Source organism: Lucilia sericata, unplaced genomic scaffold (genome assembly GCF_015586225.1).
Source record: "Lucilia sericata isolate MDLA Ls3-8-SP2 unplaced genomic scaffold, ASM1558622v1 Contig000045F_arrow, whole genome shotgun sequence".
In the NCBI taxonomy this organism is placed as follows: Eukaryota; Metazoa; Arthropoda; class Insecta; order Diptera; family Calliphoridae; genus Lucilia; species Lucilia sericata.
In genome coordinates this window covers 905,222-925,382 of record NW_023994083.1, presented here as the reverse complement: position 1 = coordinate 925,382, position 20,161 = coordinate 905,222, and the positions used below count along the sequence as shown (strand labels likewise).

At 29.0% G+C, this 20,161-nt stretch overlaps 2 protein-coding genes across 2 annotated transcripts in view; one reads left to right on the top strand and one right to left on the bottom strand.

Moving 5' to 3' along the window:
- The window catches only part of LOC119615002 (putative odorant receptor 85e), a 206,978-nt gene that overhangs the window by 153,375 nt on the left and 33,442 nt on the right, over positions 1-20,161 (top strand). The gene's annotated exons all lie outside the window — the stretch shown is intronic.
- LOC119614982 (sodium-independent sulfate anion transporter) lies at positions 13,836-18,857 on the bottom strand. Its single transcript, XM_037971068.1, has 6 exons — positions 17,873-18,857; positions 15,445-15,665; positions 15,063-15,384; positions 14,829-14,990; positions 14,477-14,763; positions 13,836-14,371 (listed from the first exon to the last, which is right to left on the bottom strand). The coding sequence occupies exons 1-6, from the start codon at positions 18,378-18,380 to the stop codon at positions 13,925-13,927; spliced, it is 1,947 nt and encodes a 648-aa protein (XP_037826996.1). The 5' UTR covers positions 18,381-18,857; the 3' UTR covers positions 13,836-13,924.

The following is a 20,161-nucleotide window of genomic DNA, read 5'->3' as shown; positions in this document are numbered from 1 at the left end:
TAACTAACTAAATATTTAAACTTTAAAATAATAAAAATAAACACTTAAAAAAATTGGTTTATATTAGAGATGTTTTTGATTTCAAATGACCTAAAAAAATTATTTTCATTACTTATACAACATTGGCAATCACGTGGTGGTATGCCAAAAATTTCGCCAAATTAGTTTTATCCCTACTGTATAATTTGTGGTAAGAGGTTTGAATTTTCATAAGACATCCAATAGGAAGGCAAATCCATTCCTTAAAGCAGTTTCGATTTTTAACTGCCAAAAACGTAAATCTTTCCAAAATATATTATTAAATTAACAAACGAATAGAAACAATGCGCGTGTGTTTATATGTATGTGTGGTTTTTAATAATAATTTTCCAACGAAAAATATTATTTATAACAAAGCTTGAGCTACTTTTACCTTTTTGCGTCATAAACCTACTTTACGTTCTTTGTTACGCTTGTTTAGCTGTAAACAATTTTATATATGTATTTATTTTGCCAACTAAACATTTTTTCAAAGAAATCAGTTTTTCTTAATATTTGTTTTCAATAAAATAAATTTATCATATTCTAAGTTTAGATAATTACATATTATTACAACTTAGAAATAACTAAAGGTAGGATTTTATAATGCAGAGAATTCGTTTCTAATTTAGTTAGCTAATTAAACTAAATTTTCGATGTTACAATAGAATTATTGTATATTACATAAAACTCAATTTAAAAACATAATAATTTTTCATTATTAAATAAGGAAACAAATTATTGGAATGAAAATTATGTACGATTTATTTCAAGTTTTTTTTATTAAATAATAATAATATTTTTTACAACTAATTCTAGAACGAATAATTACAATTAGTACTTTCCATTTTGGCGTTGATACCAATAATTTTTGATCGATACTGTTACATTCGGAAATGTTTCTGTCGAATCGTTATTCATTCGTTAATCGTTCTTTCGAAAGGCTCTTCAACTAGTTCTTTAACTAAAAAGTTTGTTAAATTTCCTCAGACAAAGAGTTTGGGTTGCTGCGCACACAATAATAACAATTCCCTAATTCACCAAAAAATGTTCAGCGTACATATCGCTCATTTACTACAAGACTGGCATAATCCCAAAAAGATTAGTTTCGAGAAAAATTTTTTTGATTTTTATTTATCTAATATTCGTGAATGCATGAGGTTTAGTTTTTACGTTTACAACATAACATCGAAAATAATAGATATATTTGATCAATCTTTATGAAAGACTTTAGCATGATGCGTGCTTCGTAGCCCTCAGTTCCAAAAATACTAATTATGTAGTATGTCAGTCTTGTAGTAAATAAGCAATAGGTACTTGTAGCTGTAACAATTGCTCTTTTGTTAGGATTTGTGTTTTCATTTTTATCTACCAAATTTTTCTCTTTTCCCGATTTTTAATTTTTACTTTGTTGCTTGTTTTTCTAAGCATTTTTCTTATATTTGTTGTATTATTTTTTATAAAAGAATCTTTAGGTAATCGTACAGCTTATTTTTTATTTATTTACTTAAGTATCCCCTTTGAAAACGTTGAGTATGAATTTATTTTCATTTTTTATGTGATGAATGAAATTAAAATGTGTTTTTATGTAGTACGTGAATGTACACAGAAAGAAAAATCGCATTCTAAAATTAACTTTATTTTTCTCTTTATTACTTAAACAAGCAATCTATCTAAAAAATAATTACATTGATTAAACAAATCAATAGAAGATTTCTTTAACTGAATATAAAATTCAATTTTTAAACGAGTTATATATGCATGATTTTATTTATTTTCATTTTTTACTTAATTCTAAAAAGTTCTGAATTCAGAAATTTAGTACGAATTGATTACCGATTAAACCATTATTTTTTTGAGTGTACGAGAGAGTGGTAGAGGTTGTTGATATCTTTGCCCTTCTTCCAATTTAACCGAAATTTAATAAATTTCAGTTATGAGGATTTTTTTCATTTAATGTTTATTTGTGTTGCTATACTCTAAACAAGGTGGCTTTTGATGTTCACTGGCTGTAATATAATAATATATTGTGGCAACTGAAAATAAAGATATTAAAATATTTAAAAACACAACAACAGATGATATGTAAATACTCGTTTATTGTGCTACATTGTATTATATACAAACTTCTAATGTACATGTGAAAAATGAATCTTATTGTACAATAGACGTATATGAAAAATATTTAATATATTTTTTAATTAATCCTATAAAATATTAATTTATAAAATTTTACGACTTTTATAAGATATTTGCTTAAATTTAAGAAACATCTAAGATGAGTTAACTTATAAAAGAGGTTTTATAAACAATTTGCATTTATTTTCCCACAGTTCAATGCAATTTCAGGAAAAAAATAGTGCGTTCAAGCGTATACGTAATTAATAATAATTCATCACTCATACGCTACAATTTAATGTGTGAATGCAATTTTTTAGTTACTAAATAACATTTTTTTCTTAAAAAATAAAAAGATTTACTACCTTATTCATAATAATTTATCAAAGGTTTATAGAACCAATTTTGTATAAAAGAAATTGTTATGAATAAATAATATATTTTTGTCATTTCAAATTAAAAATGGGGAAATAAAATAAATAGTATATTATTTTTTTTTAGAAATAATGAAAAATTGTTATCTTTAATTAATCTTTTAACGTTAAACATCAATGGAAGAAACAAAACACAATATTTTTGAAGTGAGTAATGTTTGTAAAATATTTTTAACTATAACTTCTGATTAAGTATTAGGCATTTTCAAAAATTTACCTTACTACATCAAAAATCCATAAAAAAATTTTTCGATAAGAATGTCATACAACATAAACTTTTTTATTTATTCACTTTTCGTATTCCATTTCATTAATTTGCTTACATATCTGTCCTTTTGTTTATAAATGTTTGTAATTTGGTATTCTCAAAGTGATTTATATGTATATGGTGATGCTTTATTAGCTTTTCCCTAGTTTCACTAGGGTACTTGGTTGTTTTTAATTAAATTTAATTACAAAATGAACGTAAAGTTTATTGTACATAAAACAAACTTAACAATTGTGTGTGAACAATAACAACATCCGACCATCTTAAACAGGTGGCCATACACTACAATCTTTACGAGCAGATCTTTTTTAATGTTCCATTGTTTTTGCATTTTATATCATTTATTACTCTTTAAATATTTCTTATTGCTATTTGTGTTTTGTGGTTGCTTATTAAAATACCACATTCCAGTAAAATTTTTTTTATTTTGGAACTTGGGTACGCCTTTTTGTTGTTCCATTATTTATTTTTAATCATTATTGCTCCTTTATATTTGCCAGTGCCTTGCAATTTTAACAGCTATTTCTCACTATATTTCTGTTCTTACAAATCAACTGCCAACATAACGTTTTGTAGTTATTAAAGGTTATATCACTGAACTAGTTCCAGGTGTTGCAGGGCTTTTCTCGTCATTAGTGATACAAACACATACTCAACTAGTAGGTAGGAGTGTGTGTGTGTATTAAAAAGCAACAGCCGGTTTGTCTATGTTTGATAAACACAGTCTGCATACAAATGACCACAATTTAATGACCATCATCATCAATGGTTCCGACGCACAGTGGTATAGGAAAAAAAAAGAGGGCAATAATTCGGTAACTTCTAAACGGTTAATCCGATTTTAATGAAATTTGGTGTGCACAAAGAGGAGGTGTTGTCGAGTTTAGGTTTTGAATTTGGACCTTATAGGCCAACCAGGGGCCCGGCGGGGGGTCATCAAATTAGGACACCTCGGCTATGTTAAATTTTTAAAACGATCCTATTTCTTCATTTGAGTTCCGATTTAAAAAAAATTTCGTATATAGAATCTCCTCATCGAGCACTATAAAAAAATGTTGTCATAGCAGTAAATTATCTCTTATAGTTTAGGAGATATTCGCATTTGAAAATTAAAATTTTAAAATTTTTACCGTCCTTACTTTAGTTTTTTTTGATAATAGCAGGTCCAAATATTCCCGATTTTCGCCATTTTGTTTTATTCGCTTAACAACAAGTTTATATATCAAGCAGTGAAAGAATTATGTAAAAATCATGACTGAGTCCAAAGTTATAGGCATTTTAATTTAAAAAATTAAAAAAAGGCGATTTTTTGTCATTTTTTTGGGAAAAAAGTATCTTTTTCTTTTTAAGTTATCTAAAAAGTTTCTAAGAAGATGTATATAGAATTTATACTTTTTGGAAAGCTGACTTTACATAAAATACGATAAATGAAACAAAACCTAAAAATTTTTGATACCGAGGGGACCAGGTCCATCCAAAAAAACCCTATTTTTTATGGAAAATTAAATTTTGAGCAAAAATTCTCAAATCGCATAGTCGATATCAAATTATAGTGACCTGTTTTATATGACCCAATATGTTCTTAATCATTTTGTAACGGGTTTCGATAACCCCGCCCCTGGTATGGATATAATAGGCAAAAAACTAAAAAATCCCATTTTTGGGATTTTTTAAAACTTTTTTGGGAATTCCGGGATTTCTAATAAGAAAATTCGAAATTTTGATTTAATTTTGGATTTTAAGTAAAAAAATCTACCTAACTGTAAAATTTCATCAAAAAATATTCATAAATAAAATTTTTATTGCAATTAGAAAAATTTGTATCTTCGCAAAAACTGAATAAAAAACATTTTTTAATTTTTTTTAAAAAAAGTATTCCGCGAATTTTTTAATTTTCAAAAATTATATACAGTTTTGAAAAATAGACAAAATTACCTTTCCATTGATATATAACATGCCTACCTAATGTTTTTTAAGTGACAAATTAATTAGGGAAAACTCAACATCTTTTAGAAAATTTGCCTAGCACTATTATTTTCATCCATAAGGTTAACTCTTAAATTTGTTACATATATGGATGAAAATAATAGTGCTAGGTAAATTTTCTAAAAGATGTTGGGCCCCTGGTTGGCCTATAAGGTCCAAATTCAAAACCTAAACTCGACAACACCTCCTCTTTGTGCATACCAAATTTCATTAAAATCGGATTAACCGTTTAGAAGTTACCGAATTATTTCCCTCTTTTTTTTTTCCTATACCACTGTGCGACGTGTTTTTGTTGACGGTGCACTGTGGACCATTTTTGGAAATAGCGGCCAAAACTTATTTGAATTTAAACACTGGTAAACCTCGGGAGCCAAAAAATTACAATTGTATTTTAACTTTATCGCAGCGAACAGTGTGATCAAACATGAACTATCGCATCATTCTGCTTAGGTTATCAATTTTAGAACATTTTAAACATTTTTTAAAATTTCCCATAAATCCCGTAGTTAATAGACCGTAACTCCTAGGGAGCAAAAGAGAACAAAAAAAGTTCACTGTGCTGTAGTCCGAACCCTCTCCTATACGTGTATGCCGTATTATATATCCTCCCGGTTTCGCCCGCGTGCTCTAGATCGATTTTACTGACCCAAAGTCGGATATTTTGTGCAAAATTTATGAATAAAAATGTTTTGAAATGTGTGTGTGTGTGTTTGTTTGTTTGTATGGGCGGATTGGTGTTAGCGGGCGTGGTATATATATATATATATATATATATATATATAAATAAGTCAAATACTAAAATTTATATATCTAGGAAAATATAACAGTTAGCGTCCTTAAATTTTGACATACATATCTGGGACTATAACGTACTGTTGTCAGCCTTATAAATTATATTTAAACTCAATCTGTTAAAAAATTAACCTTTGGTCCCTGTAAATATTAGAAATAAAAAGTGTTAGATGGCCAAAGTAATTTGTAAATATTAGTTGTAAACTAAAAACTGTTAACTGCACTTCACTTTATACTAAAATTCAGAAACGAAGAATTTAACTTTAATTTCCATCCCTTTTTTAATAAGTCGATTTTTAAGTTTTATGACAATAATTGAAGTCCAAAGTCTAACCTGAACATAGAGTGGTCCACTGTGCGGGGTCCATTGGTAATTTTTGCTTTTCAGTACAAGCTCCACTACCAAGAGAGGAGGAAAATTAAAAAAGACAAAAAATACTATATAAAACAAAAACAGAAGCTACAACAAACGTGCTAAAGATATTTTAATATAATTTATGATTTTATCCAAAGCATTGTTTAAAAATCTTTGAGTGATGTATGATGCTTAATGTGTTTTTAGATGTGTAAGATATACATATGTACATACATACATATGTACGTACATATATTCGTTCGAGGACAGTTTAGTTTACCAATATTAAATGAAGGATATTATCATATATGTATATATTCATATATGTTCCATACCGCCGCGTTTTCAGTTGTCAATATATAGCATTTTTCATCTGAGACATATTTAACTATTTAAAAATATACATTTATTTAAAAATTTGTTTGTTCAAAGTTTCTTACGTACGATATTTAAGATACTTCTGACGCAGGCATCATTCGATTAAATGAATACAACCTTTCTTTCTTGGAAAAAATACAACAAAAATAACAATTGACATAAGAAAAAGGAAGTACTAGAAAAAGCTAGGTAGAAAATACATAATACCAAAAACAATACTCTATAAAGAAAACCTACAATTCTCCACTTAACAATCATTTATATGAAATAAAAAATATAACATAGCGTAAGTAGCTACTTCTTATTCCTCTTACATGCTATTACGTTACTGAACAATTTTTTCTTTTTGTTTTTATTACACATCTCCCCCTAAAGAAAATAACAACCCCTGATGAGGGTGCGAGTTGTTTTTATGCGGTAAAAAAACGAAATAAATGATTAAATTTATTTTTCAAAATAAAGGTAAAAGAAGAACTCAAAAAGATGATACGTGTAAATTTAGTTCCATTCAGAAAATTATTTTAATGTGAGTCGGCCCATAATTGAATCTAGTTCGTGGTCGAACATAACACTTCTACTTGTTACTTTTAAAATCAAAATCTATATTTGAATGAGTGCATTTAAATAACTGCTTTCAACCAAACTTTTAAGCGAAAATGGTCTATACTACGTCGATATATTTGTTGTCGCAAATTTTTAGAACTTTATTGCAAAAACACCAATTTCATTAACTTGAAATTCAAAAGGGCGTAACAACAAATTAGTCATTTCCACAAGTCAGAATGTCCTAAAAAGCAACACAATATACAATGTCTGGAGTCACATTTATATTCAATCATGTTTATTGATGTAGGATATAATATACATGGAAGAAAGAGACATTTTTATCGCAACAACAGTTTTATTTTTATTTAGTTTTTGTCTCTCCTGTAACATCTTGAAAAGTGTTGTTACCCCCTTTTGCATTTCAGGTGACGGTATGCATATATTTGGGAAAATGTTCATACTACATATAATTCCCTTAAGTGGTGTAAAAGTACAAGTAGTCAGAAATTGACGGGAATTCCATTTAGAATATTCAACTACTAAAACTCGAATAGTACATTTTATGTCCTTATAATTTCTTTAAAATATCAGGGGACCACAGGTCTGAGTGAAACTCTATTTCGAAATTTAGTATAGTAGGAATATGTCCAATTTATTTATTTACACGTATATGTATTTACTGCCCTTTTTAATAATTCGTAAAAAATTTTATTTTGATATAAATATAAATAATTTTCATTTTCATTTTTTTTCTCTAAATGTTATGACTTTTTATTTAATAATGAAACAAATAAAACAAACCATTTTTATGAGGCGTCAAATGCGGATGCAATAAAATTCTTGAAGTAACAATGTGCAACGATTGATGATATAAACCGGAAGCAGCTTCCACATGTTTTTAAGTACTATACTTAAATTTACTCTTCATACTTAAGTATATAGTATGTAGATGTATACTTGTAATAAAACCAAAGTGACAGAAGCATTTTTGCACGTCAATACGTGTTAGAGGTCAACGCTATTTCGTACGAACATTATTTGACATATTAGATGTAATTGCGCATTTTTTGCGCTTTTTGAATAATTTAATTTTTTCTAAGTTACCACTATCCAATGAGCATTTTCAATTTTGTTGAAGGAGCACGCAAAGGATAATGTCCTTATCAGACATGTGTTGATGTGATGCCGTTATCATGTTAGTTGCAAGAAATTAAGAATAAAAGTTCATTATTTTTGTACTTACTTAGGAAAGTATTTATTTATTAGTGGATTGTGACGATCTAAGTTTATCATGCATATATTCGAATGCATTTCTTTGTATTAAATACGAAATAGTTATTTTTTGAATTTTCATATTCAAACATATTTAGATATTTCCTAAAACGATTTCAAAAGATTGTTTTTTATGATATCACAATCTTCCTACTATTAATGGGTATTGATTATATAACATGTACCAAAAGATGGGATCGAATGAAAATTTAATATTTATTGCCAAAGAAATTCAATATATGTATATTCTATATTTCCCCGCATTATTTTAAACATTTACTGTTTTATTACTCAAAATTAGAACTCAGTGATTCCCTTAAAAAAAAAAAAAAAAAAAAAAGAATTAATGTTTACTGACAATATACTGATATTTTGCTATAGGAAAAAAACTTAGGAACAACTTTTTCTGGCAAGGGAAAGAAAGATTTCCTAAATTAGCGTATGAATTTTCCAAAATGTTATCTGGCATCACTGTTATAACTTATTCTCCAGATCATGATCCATAAATTGTCATTTTATCGTTGTCAGTTTCGAAATGACAACTGAATTTTCAGCCAATTCCCGTAAAAAAATTTGGTTGAAATTTGGAACACATAAGTACATCTGATTTGTTTCAAAAATTTCAGACCTCTATTTCCTCTCGTGTGTCGTTATAACAGACAGACGGACATGTCCGATCATCTTAAAATTTAATAAAGACCCAGAATATATACATATACTTTTGAGGGTCTACGGCCACTATTTCGATATATTACAAAAGAAATGACGAAATCAATATTCCTTCATTTTTTATGGTGGGTATATAAATTTAAATATTTTATTATCTAACATTGGTAATACTTTACGCATAATTTAAGAGACACCCATTGTGCTAATTATGTTCTAGAAAAAAGCCTGTTTAGAATTTTCTTGTTCCCACACAAGTTTACTTTATGTTCATTACATTTTAAAATAAATGTCAATTTTCCATTGGCCAAACTTATAGTTAAAGACATAATCACACTATCATTATTAACATCACAAACTCTATAGAATTTCCCTTCAACGTTTTTTAAACACCATTCAACCATGTTAAGTACGAGTAAGAAGCATATCTAATAGTAAGTTTCCTAAAAATTTTGTTTTTTTGTTTTAACCACAAAGCTACGGCGTTATTTAAACTGTAAAATGTCAACTTAATGTACTTAATTAAATGCCAATAAGAGAGAAAAAGTGTCGGCAGTTTTGTCGACCATTCTATTTTTATTGAAAATGTTCTTAAGCAAAACCCATAAATTTAAATGATGTCGGCCGCAGTAGCAAAAGATACAACAACTACAGCAGCAAACAAATGAAACAATTATAGATACAACAACACCAACTAAATACGTTAAGTCATGAGAAATAATTAACAATTTGTTTAAATTAATGAGCATAATAATGTTCAACAGAAGTTACAAGACGGAATCTTTAATAGTTTTGTCTATGTATGGACCAAGATTGGAAAAGTAAATACGTAAAACTGTACATAAAGTAATATAATATAAAATATATTTGTAATATTTATTTTTATTAAAAAAAGTAATCATGCAGATATTTTGATATCAAATTTTTGGAGTTATAAAGACAATGTTGTGTCTCGTGTCCTTTTCGAAATTACCGCTTCAATTGTAGAAATGATTAATATAATCATGTTTTTATTTACAGAGTGAAGATGTCTCAAACAATCTTTTTTCTAAAGATTTAAGTTAATGGAATTTTAAGTTAAAATAATATGCCAAATGCCATCTCTGGTTTGATAGCGGTGTAACTTAGTTTCCCCGTTATTAAAATGGTCATAATTAAGAAAACGTTCAGTTGGAAGATAATTCCCATTTTACATTTAACAATGAGTATTCATAATCAATTAAGTTACGGACAAATGCTGCTATTTTTTTAAATTGCCTATCATTCAGTTATGAAAAATTAAGAAACCATTTTTCTTGGTTATTTCATGCAAAAGGAAAAAATATTCTTACGATGTTTTTACACTATATTATTTTGTACCCGTTACTTAATATTATTATTATCCGAATCTTTCTAAAATTCGGTCTATAATTAGGGAAGATATGAGCAAATATGTGAGACTACTTCTGAAAATGTCATCAAAAGTTTAGATTTTTCGTTCATGCTCAGACAGAATAATAAACAAGCAACAACAAAACACATAACCATACGGTAAATTTTGTTATTGTACTTGCTTGTTTATAAAAACAAAGCAAAGAAAGAACAACAATTACGAATGAGCAGTGTGTTGTTATTGGCTAGAAACATGAAATTAAGAATGCAGAGCCCGGATTAAGTGAGAACACATAAAAGGGGATTTTTTTGTACTTTTCGTTCTCCAGAAACTACTCTTTTATTTTCTATAATATTGAACTCAGAAACATAAAATTAGGTATGTAAAGTCTAGAATATATGTGAGAATCTATAAAAGGGAAATTTTGGTAATTTTTCTCTGTACAAATGGTACTTTTTAAATTTTCTATAATATTGAACCTAGAAACATAATTTCATGTTGCATGTTAAAACCTATAAAAATTGACGTTTTGGTACTTTGGAAATTATGTTAGCGAGAACATATAAAACTGGACCTTTTAGTACTTTTTCCTTCTCCATGAACCTAGAAACATAAAATTAAACATTAAGAGTCCTAAGTTATTGAAAATATGAAGGAAAGGATTTTTGGTATTATTTCGTTCTATGATTGGTACTCTTTGGCTTTTATGCACACAGGTACACACTTTTTGAGTTGTTGTAATAAAATTCGTACTGACTGCTTTTTTTAACACATCATGGTGAAGGGTATACATATAAGATTCGGCACAGTCGAATATGCAACTCTTACTTGTTGATGATCACAAAATAAGCTTATTTATCAATTTAAACGTGTTTTAACAAAGTTATAAGCGATTTAAGATTTCGACTAAAAAAATTAACTTTCGAGGGAAAATATGGGTGATCACAATATTTTATTTTTCAATTTAAACGTTTTTTTAACGAAGTTATATGTAATTTTATGTTTTCGACCAAAAAAATCAATTTTTGAAGGAAAATATGGGTGACTACAAAATAAGGTTATTTTTCAATTTAAACTTGTTTCAACGAAGTTATAAGCGATTTAAGATTTCGACCAAAAAATTAACTTTGAGGGAAAATATGGGTGATCACCAAATAAGCTTATTTTCCAATGTAAACGTTTTTTAACGAAGTTATATGTGATTTTATGTTTTCGACCAAAAAAATGTATTTCTGAAGGAAAATATGGATGATCACAAAATAAGCTTATTTTTCAATTTTTATACAAAGTTATAAGCGATTTTAGATTTCGACCAAAAAAAAAAAAAGATGTTTGAAGAAAATATGTGTGATCACAAAATAAGGTTATTTTTCAATTTAAAAGTGTTTTAACGAAGTTATAACTGATTTAATGTTTTCGACCAAAAAATTTTAAATGCAAATATGGTTGATCACAAAATAAGCTTATTATTTCAATTTAAAATTGTTTAACGAAGTTATGAGCGAAGGGAAATATGGGTGACCATAAAATAAGCTTATTTTTCAATTTCAACGTGTTTTGACGAAGTTATAAGCGATTTTAGGTTTCGACCAAAAATCGATTTTTGAAGGAAAATATCAGTGATCACAAAATAAGGTTATTTTTCTATTTAAACGTGTTTTAACAAAGTTATAAGCGATTTTAGGTTTTCGACCAAAAAATCGATTTGTGAAAGAAAGTATGGGTGATCATAAAATAAGTTTTTTTTTTCAATTTCAATTTTAGTTAGTTAGTTAGTTAGTTAGTTAGTTAGTTAGTTAGTTAGTAGTTAGTTAGTTAGTTAGTTAGTTAGTTAGTTAGTTAGTTAGTTAGTTAGTTAGTTAGTTAGTTAGTTAGTTAGTTAGTGTTAGTTAGTTAGTTAGTTCGTTAGTAGTTAGTTAGTTAGTTAGTTAGTTAGTTAGTTAGTTAGTTAGTTAGTAGTTAGTTAGTTAGTTAGTTAGTTAGTTAGTTAGTTAGTAGTTAGTTAGTTAGTTAGTTAGTTGTTAGTTAGTAGTTAGTTAGTTAGTTAGTTAGTTAGTTAGTTAGTTAGTTTTTAGTTAGTTAGTTAGTTAGTTAGTTAGTTAGTTAGTTAGTTAGTTAGTTAGTTAGTTAGTTAGTTAGTTCGTTAGTTAGTTAGTTAGTTAGTTAGTTAGTTAGTTCGTTAGTTAGTTAGTTAGTTAGTTCTTAGTTCGTTCGTTAGTTAGTTAGTTCGTTCGTTCGTTCGTTCGTTGTTCGTGTTCGTTCGTTCGTTCGTTCGTTCGTTCGTTCGTTTCGTTCGTTCGTTCGTTCGTTCGTTCGTTCGTTCGTTTGTTCGTTCGTTCGTTCGTTCTTCGTTCGTTCGTTCGTTCGTTCGTTCGTTCGTTCGTTCGTTCGTTCGTTCGTTCGTTCGTTCGTTCGTTCGTTCGTTCGTTCGTTCGTTCGTTCGTTCGTTCGTTCGTTCGTTCGTTCGTTCGTTCGTTCGTTCGTTCGTTTCGTTCTTCGTTCGTTCGTTCGTTCGTTCGTTCGTTCGTTCGTTCGTTCGTTCGTATCGTTCGTTCGTTCGTTCGTTCGTTCGTTCGTTCGTTCGTTCGTTCGTTCGTTCGTTCGTTCGTTCTTCGTTCGTTCGTTCGTTCGTTCGTTCGTTCGTTCGTTCGTTCGTTCGTTCGTTCGTTCGTTCGTTCGTTCGTTCGTTCGTTAGTTCGTTCGTTCGTTCGTTTCGTTCGTTCGTTCGTTCGTTCGTTCGTTCGTTCGTTCGTTCGTTCGTTCGTTCGTTCGTTCGTTCGTTCGTTCGTTCGTTCGTTAGTTCGTTCGTTCGTTCGTTCGTTCGTTCGTTCGTTTCGTTCGTTCGTTCGTTCGTTCGTTCGTTGTTCGTTCGTTCGTTCGTTCGTTCGTTCGTTCGTTCGTTCGTTCGTTCTTTCTTTTTTTTCTTTCTTTCTTTCGTTTAGTTAGTTAGTTAGTTAGTTAGTTTAGTTTGTTAGTCATTATACAATTAAATAATTCCTCCATTGATTCCTTAAAAGCTATCGACCGGAAATCAATTGAACATTTAATGAAAAATTAGTGTGAAGCAAAGATTCCACTTTTTATATTCTACTTTAACATTCATTCACTCAGTAAGACTTAATTACGTTTTGTCAGTGTTCTGCATTCGTCTTTGCTTTCTACTTTTTTCGCATTTTTGTTTGTGTTGTTTTTTCATTCTGTTTAAAAAGTTCAACGATGACGACCGACAGACAGAATTTACTTCACTTTGTTGTAGCTGATGTTGGGTGCCACATTTTGCACAGTTAAGTGAAAAAGTAAACAGAATCCATTAACTCAGCAATTATTGTCCGTTTTTTATGTTGTTTCTTCTCCTCTTCTTCTACTTGTTATTTATTTTTTTATTCATCATTCTTTATGCATCTAACACTCTAAAACACTGACACAAAATTAATGCGATGATTGCGACGCTTAAAGGTAGAGCGGGAATTTAGAGATTGAAATAAAGAGGAGTCAGAAGGTGGTCTACTATGTCCAACTAAAGTGGGGATTTAGAAATTTGAGTTGTGTGGTGTTGTAGAGTCGTCGTTTTATAATTGTATGCCATTAGCATTTGTGTCTATTGCGAATCAGCTTAAGGACTAAAGTACCTTTTTTTAAATATTAAAAAACACTTTTATTTGATACATTTAAATAATTTAGGAATTTCTGTTAATTTTGTTTTCGGCTTTCTAGAGTGATTATTCAACATCGATTTTATATCCCAAGTCAATGGAGGCCCTTATATGCTCCTTGAGATTGATAAAGCCATTGCGTAAAGATTCTTGGGTTAGGAATTCACGAATCTTTTCTTCCGTCTCACAATACACCAAATTATCTACATTGTCAATCAGCCTTTGCAAAGATACTTCCATTCGATATAATATTAGTAAAGCCTCACCTCCACTGCTGCCACCTTCTGGTGTGCCATGATCTTCATCTGTATCTGACCGGAGCCCACTAGCTAGCTTAACAAAACCTTGAGCTGCAGTAAAATCTAAACCTGTGACTTTATGACAGTCGATTACTACGGGTATTTTGAATTCAGCTTGTGCGGCGGCCTTGAGGACTTTAGCACGCAAATGATTGATAGCAGGGAAATAAATGCCATTTCCAGGAGTAACACATATGTACTGCATATCGTCAATCTACAATGAAAAATAAATAAATTGAAGGAATATAGGAGCATAGAAAACAAAGAAAAAGCTTAACTGTAACAAATGTTAAAACTTTAATAATTTCAAGAAACGTACCTCTTTGATTTTGACAGCAATTTCAGGACGAGCCCATAAAAATAACAAATGTAGAACGTTGATAATGATGCTAACAAATAGACCGACTTCCACACCACATAATACACAAACGATGAAACACACTACCCATACACTAAAATCTCGCTTCGATTCATGCCACAAACGCAGAGGTAACTTAAAATCAAGCAAAGTAAATAAAGAGCAAATCAATACGGCCGCCAATGTTGCTTCAGGTATGTAATTGAAATATGGACTTAAATAGCTAAGAGCCAGCAAAACAACAATGCCTAAAAATACAATCAGATGTTAAATACTCAATTGATTCCCGATGTATGAATGCATGTCAAATTACCTGAATATAAGTTGGCCATTGGAGTTTTAAGGCCGCATGCCGTACTGATGGCATATCGAGTAAAGGCACCAGAAGACGGCATAGCCTGGACACAGGAGCCAAATATATTACATAAACCCAATGTGACTAATTCTTGATTAGTATTCACCATACCCTTAGGAGCTAAAAAATATTAATATTAGTTTATTTTGTTAATTTAAATATTAACAATGAGATTATTTAGATTGTACTCACTTAATTTTCCTATAGAAATATTGGTCAAAACGCCAATAATTGGTATGACGATTATACCTACATTTAGTTCCGACAATATGTCCCAGAAGTTATATGTCTTTTCTGGGGACTCAATGACAAAATCTGGGATCGTAAAATTAGGCAAACCAGAAAGGGCATTCTTACTTAAAGCATATGGCACATGGGAATCCACTTGTATCCATATGTAAGATGCTATCGCTGTAATCAATACGATTAATGTGTTGCGTGAAAATGATAAATAACGACAACAAATGCGCCCCAATTTACTGACTTTCGAATTGTAACTTATTTTTTCTAAAAACTGAGAATACGACTTTGTTAAATCTTCCTATATTTGACAATTTTTGACTCATTTACTCACGTCAAATCCAATCAGAAACACTATAGCAGTAATACCCATCACCAAATCTCCAACATTTGCTTCTTGGTATCTCATCGAGAGTGTTTTAACTGATTCTATGAAACCAGCCACTAAGTACTTAATGCCCAAAAGCACTTTTATCTGAGATTCAATCACCAAAATAGCAGTTGCAGAAGAAAATGCCTTAATAACTGGTGTCGAAATAAATTCAAAAATAAAACCTGGAGAAAATCAAATATAAAAATATACATACAAATACAATCTTTAACATCAAAAATTATAATACTAAAAGTTTATTTAAAACATTGAAAATTACCCATATTTTGGAAATTACTTTAAATGTTTTCAAATTAATCGAACATAAGAACGAATTTTAATTTTCTTTTTTGATTTAACAAATTTCCAGTCAATGTTTTCGAATATAATTCGCATTGTCATTCAATATTCAAGTGTTCGGATTACCGGAACTAGTTTCAAATTCGGTTACAAATTTCAAGCCTTACTAAATATTGTAAACATTTCTACAGTTTATAGATTTTGTTGGCAGAGTCGGACAATATCACATAAATAAAGATCAAAGATCAAATTCTCTAGAATATAAGATTTGGTCAAAAATATATAATTTTAATGAAGAATTCCGATATTTTTGGGCACCTCTAATATACATACATACTTTCAAATAAATTGTTGTTGCCAGTTAAAAGTTGTCTGTGTCTGGTGATAAGGAGCACTTGCTATGAAGTAATGTATGAAATAACTACTGGTCATTACCAAAATTTAAAAAAATTTTACTTTATATATTTTTACTGTTTATTTTTAAATTAATAAATAAGAAAATGTCATTTGTTATATATTCTTAGCCCTTTCTGAGATAGTCTAGCTACATATGTACGACACACACAAGTTAATTTTAAATACAAATGAAAAAAACTATACATATTTGCAAGTAATTGTAAAATAATGTTTAAATATTAATTTGAGAAGATTCTCTAGCTTCTAACTATGGCAGGTGGTCTACATTTGTACCAAAATATTTATGGTTTTAAGGTATAACGTTATCCATTCAACGCCCCTCATATTATAACCTTTCGCAAATGATTATCTAAACTCGTACATACTTATAAATATCAGTTTTATTATTAATTAAACTAATTTTATGGAGCATACATCTTGTCACATGAGTTAACGCTTTAATTCCATATTATTTGGACGACAAGTTCATGTTACAATTCCAACTCAATTCTAGTATATGAATTTATAGTAAATTATTTATTTACATAATAAACACCTTTTTCCATACGAAAAAAAATTAGCAACTTGTCAATTGTTTGTAAATATTTAATCAATGCTAATGGAACATCCGTATGTTTGCGTGCAAGATACTGCTTTGAAATTACTAACAATTGATTTAAATTTTTGTTTAAAGATCAAATCGCTCATTTACTACAAAACTGGCATAATCCACAATTCAGGTTTTTTGAACTGAGGGTTACAAAAGAAATTAAAGACTTTCATATAGCTTTATCGAATTTCAAATATGTCTATTTCTTTCGATGTAAGATAGATTTTTTGTTGTAAACGTAAAAAGTAAAACTCATGTTTTCACGAATTTTAGATACATGTAATTATTTATGTATAAAAGTTTAAGTTTAATATATACCCAGCAAAAACTGGGTAATAGGGATGTAAGATAGATTTTTTGTTGTAAAGTTTACTATATACATACATACAGGAAATATGAAATTTTCAGTTTTATGTATATAACATTTGGAAAATAATTGTGAAGCTTAGAACATATTTGTTCAATAATATTAATGAGGGTTGGGGATTTGTAGACGTATTTCATTATTTTTTGGAAAAAAAAGCTGAAAACTATAAAAAGAAATTCAAGAGCTTATATCTGCATATCATGATTTTACATGCAATATGCCACTAAAAATTAAAATTTAAGACTACCACTTTTTCCTGAAAATATTGGTGCAGTATCAGATGAACATGACGAATGGTTCCACCTAGACATATTACAAATTAGTAGAAGATATAAAGAAAAATGGTCAGAAGTATTGCTTGTAGATTTTTGTTGATTTAATTGCCGTGAAACATCAATGAATATAAACACAACTACAATGAAATAAGTTATATAAATTTCGACATCCTTATAGTTAATTTTTCGTGTTCTAATTGTTAGTTCTGTCAATTTTGTCCAATTATACTTAAAATTTCTTACGAAAATTTTATCTCTATTAAGTAAAACTATCACCAGTACAACATTTTTAGTTTAAGCAAAACAATTAATTTAAATAAAATTGTTTTATATTTTGAAATAAATTAAAGAAAAAATCATTATATGGAATTCCCGAAATTTTCCGACAAATATTTGCCAGGATTTCCGAAAAAAATCTTTCCGATTAGTAACACTAATACTCACCCATTTGAAGTGCTGACATAATCAATTGTACTATACCGCTCAAGAATGTTAAGATAAAAGCAAATTCTATTGGTTTGCCCACAGTGAATTGCACACTCACCAGAGCAACGAGACTGGTAGGTCCAATAATGACTTTATCAATTGAACCAAAGAATAAATAAATAAAGCAGCCAATAAAGGCGGAGCATAAACCATAACGAGCCGGCAATCCGGCCAGAAGAGCACAGGCGATACTTTCGGGTATAATTGTTAAGCCCAATGTAATCCCAGCAATGGCATCATTTATACCCCATTCTACATTGTACTTGCCGATCCAATTTAATATACAGATCCGTTTTCGTAAAAAGTTTTTTGTTTTCTGTGCTGGTGATCGATCTGATTTAGTAGTAAAAACTATTTGCTTGGGCTTTGGTGATATGAGACCCTCTCGTAACATCTGAGTCTGCTCTATTGGCTCCGTTGCCGCAAGAGGTGATGTGACTAATGATCGCGATGAATGGATCGACATGTTAATTTTATTATTTGATTTAATTCTGTTTTATACTGAGTTATAATTTATTAATTATTGTTACAAATTAAGATATGATATTTGATTTCAATTTCTTAACACTTTTTATTATCGAATTTCAAACATGTCTGTCATGTTTCACTATTAAACTGATTGTGATTTTATCTATTCGCATTTTTAATGAAGTAAACTGATTCAAGCTTGGTATTTTTTTATTTGGTTTTAAAATAATCACCATTAGTTCACATCTCCTTTTGTCACTTAAATTTGCACTTTTTGAGAATTTTTCCAACCGTTTTCTTTACACCTTCAAGTGTTGGTACATGTTTATACTTACAGCTGAAACGTGTAAATTATTATTAAAATAAAAATTAAACAAACGTAAATAACAACGGCGACAAAATCTATTGTTTTGTATGATTTTTTATTTTTAGATTTTAGTAAAGTAAAAGTGCGGTATGATTCAATTGATAATAACAACTACTAAACCCGCATTGTAGTGACAAATGTACAATGGATTTTGCTCTTCTTCGTCAAAATTTTTTCATACTTAACTATAACTCAAACTATATAGAGTAATTTTTTTAAGTAATCAATTTAGTATTTATTGTGTGTGTATTAGATGCGCCCAAAAATTAGAGAAAAATGTAAAATATATTGCGATAAATTACTTTATTTTTAATACTTCATTGTTTATGTGCCTTGTTGGAAATAAAAATATTTTGCTCTAAAGATAAGATTTGTTTTAAATTTATAAAATTTAATGTAAAATGTATAAATGTAAAGAAATAAAAAAGTAACATCAGTTAATCATTTTAACAACATTTAATTTATTTTCGCCAGCATCTCCCGTTATCAGATTGGACTAAAATTTTGCACCAGAGTTAGACTCTAAGAAAAAAATAATACTTGACCAAAGAAACTAATTTCTTGGACACTAGTATACATTTACACTTAAAACTTATTTAGATATGGAAGAGAGTGAAGAAAAAGAGTGACATTAAAGACATTTATTTACATACATATGGATACATATCTCTATAAATATTATAAAGATAAATATATAACGAATTTGTTTATATCAGAGATAAATATAATTTTTTTCTTTTGGCTTTAAAATTTTATTTATTTAAATAATATTTATTTGTGCAAAATAGCGTGTTCTATAGAGAATTAACGTTTGTATGTGTTTGTATAAATATATCGCCACCTAAAACGCAGACGGCCCTATCTAACATTTTTGAAATTTTACAAGAGAAGCAAAAAAATATTTAAATTAAAAGGTTTGTTTTGCCTTTAATACATATTTAAATATTTCTGTAGATATTTCCTTCTGTTGTTTGTTATTAAATTGGAAAATTTTGGTCCGAGGAGTCCATGTGAACATTTGTTTTGATGTAATACATCAGAATCAACACTAAAGTCGATTTTGAATTTTTGGTTGGTTAGGGCCGTTTGTGTTTTAGGTGACGATATACACGTATGTAATGTACTAGGGTTGTAACCAATTATTTAAAGAATATGCAGTATCACTAAGGATTATATAAAACTCATTTATACCGAATTTTGTATTGATCGGACCTTATTTGACCCTAACACCCTTACAAACCCTCTTTCAAAACAATGACTTTAATTCCACAATTCTCTTTATTATATTAATATAACGATGGAATTTATCATATAAACATAAATCATTCCTCCGAATTGTATGAGGATCAGCCCAGATTTTACCCTATCCCTTATATAAAGAATCTTTCAGCAAGTTAATTTTTGTACAATTT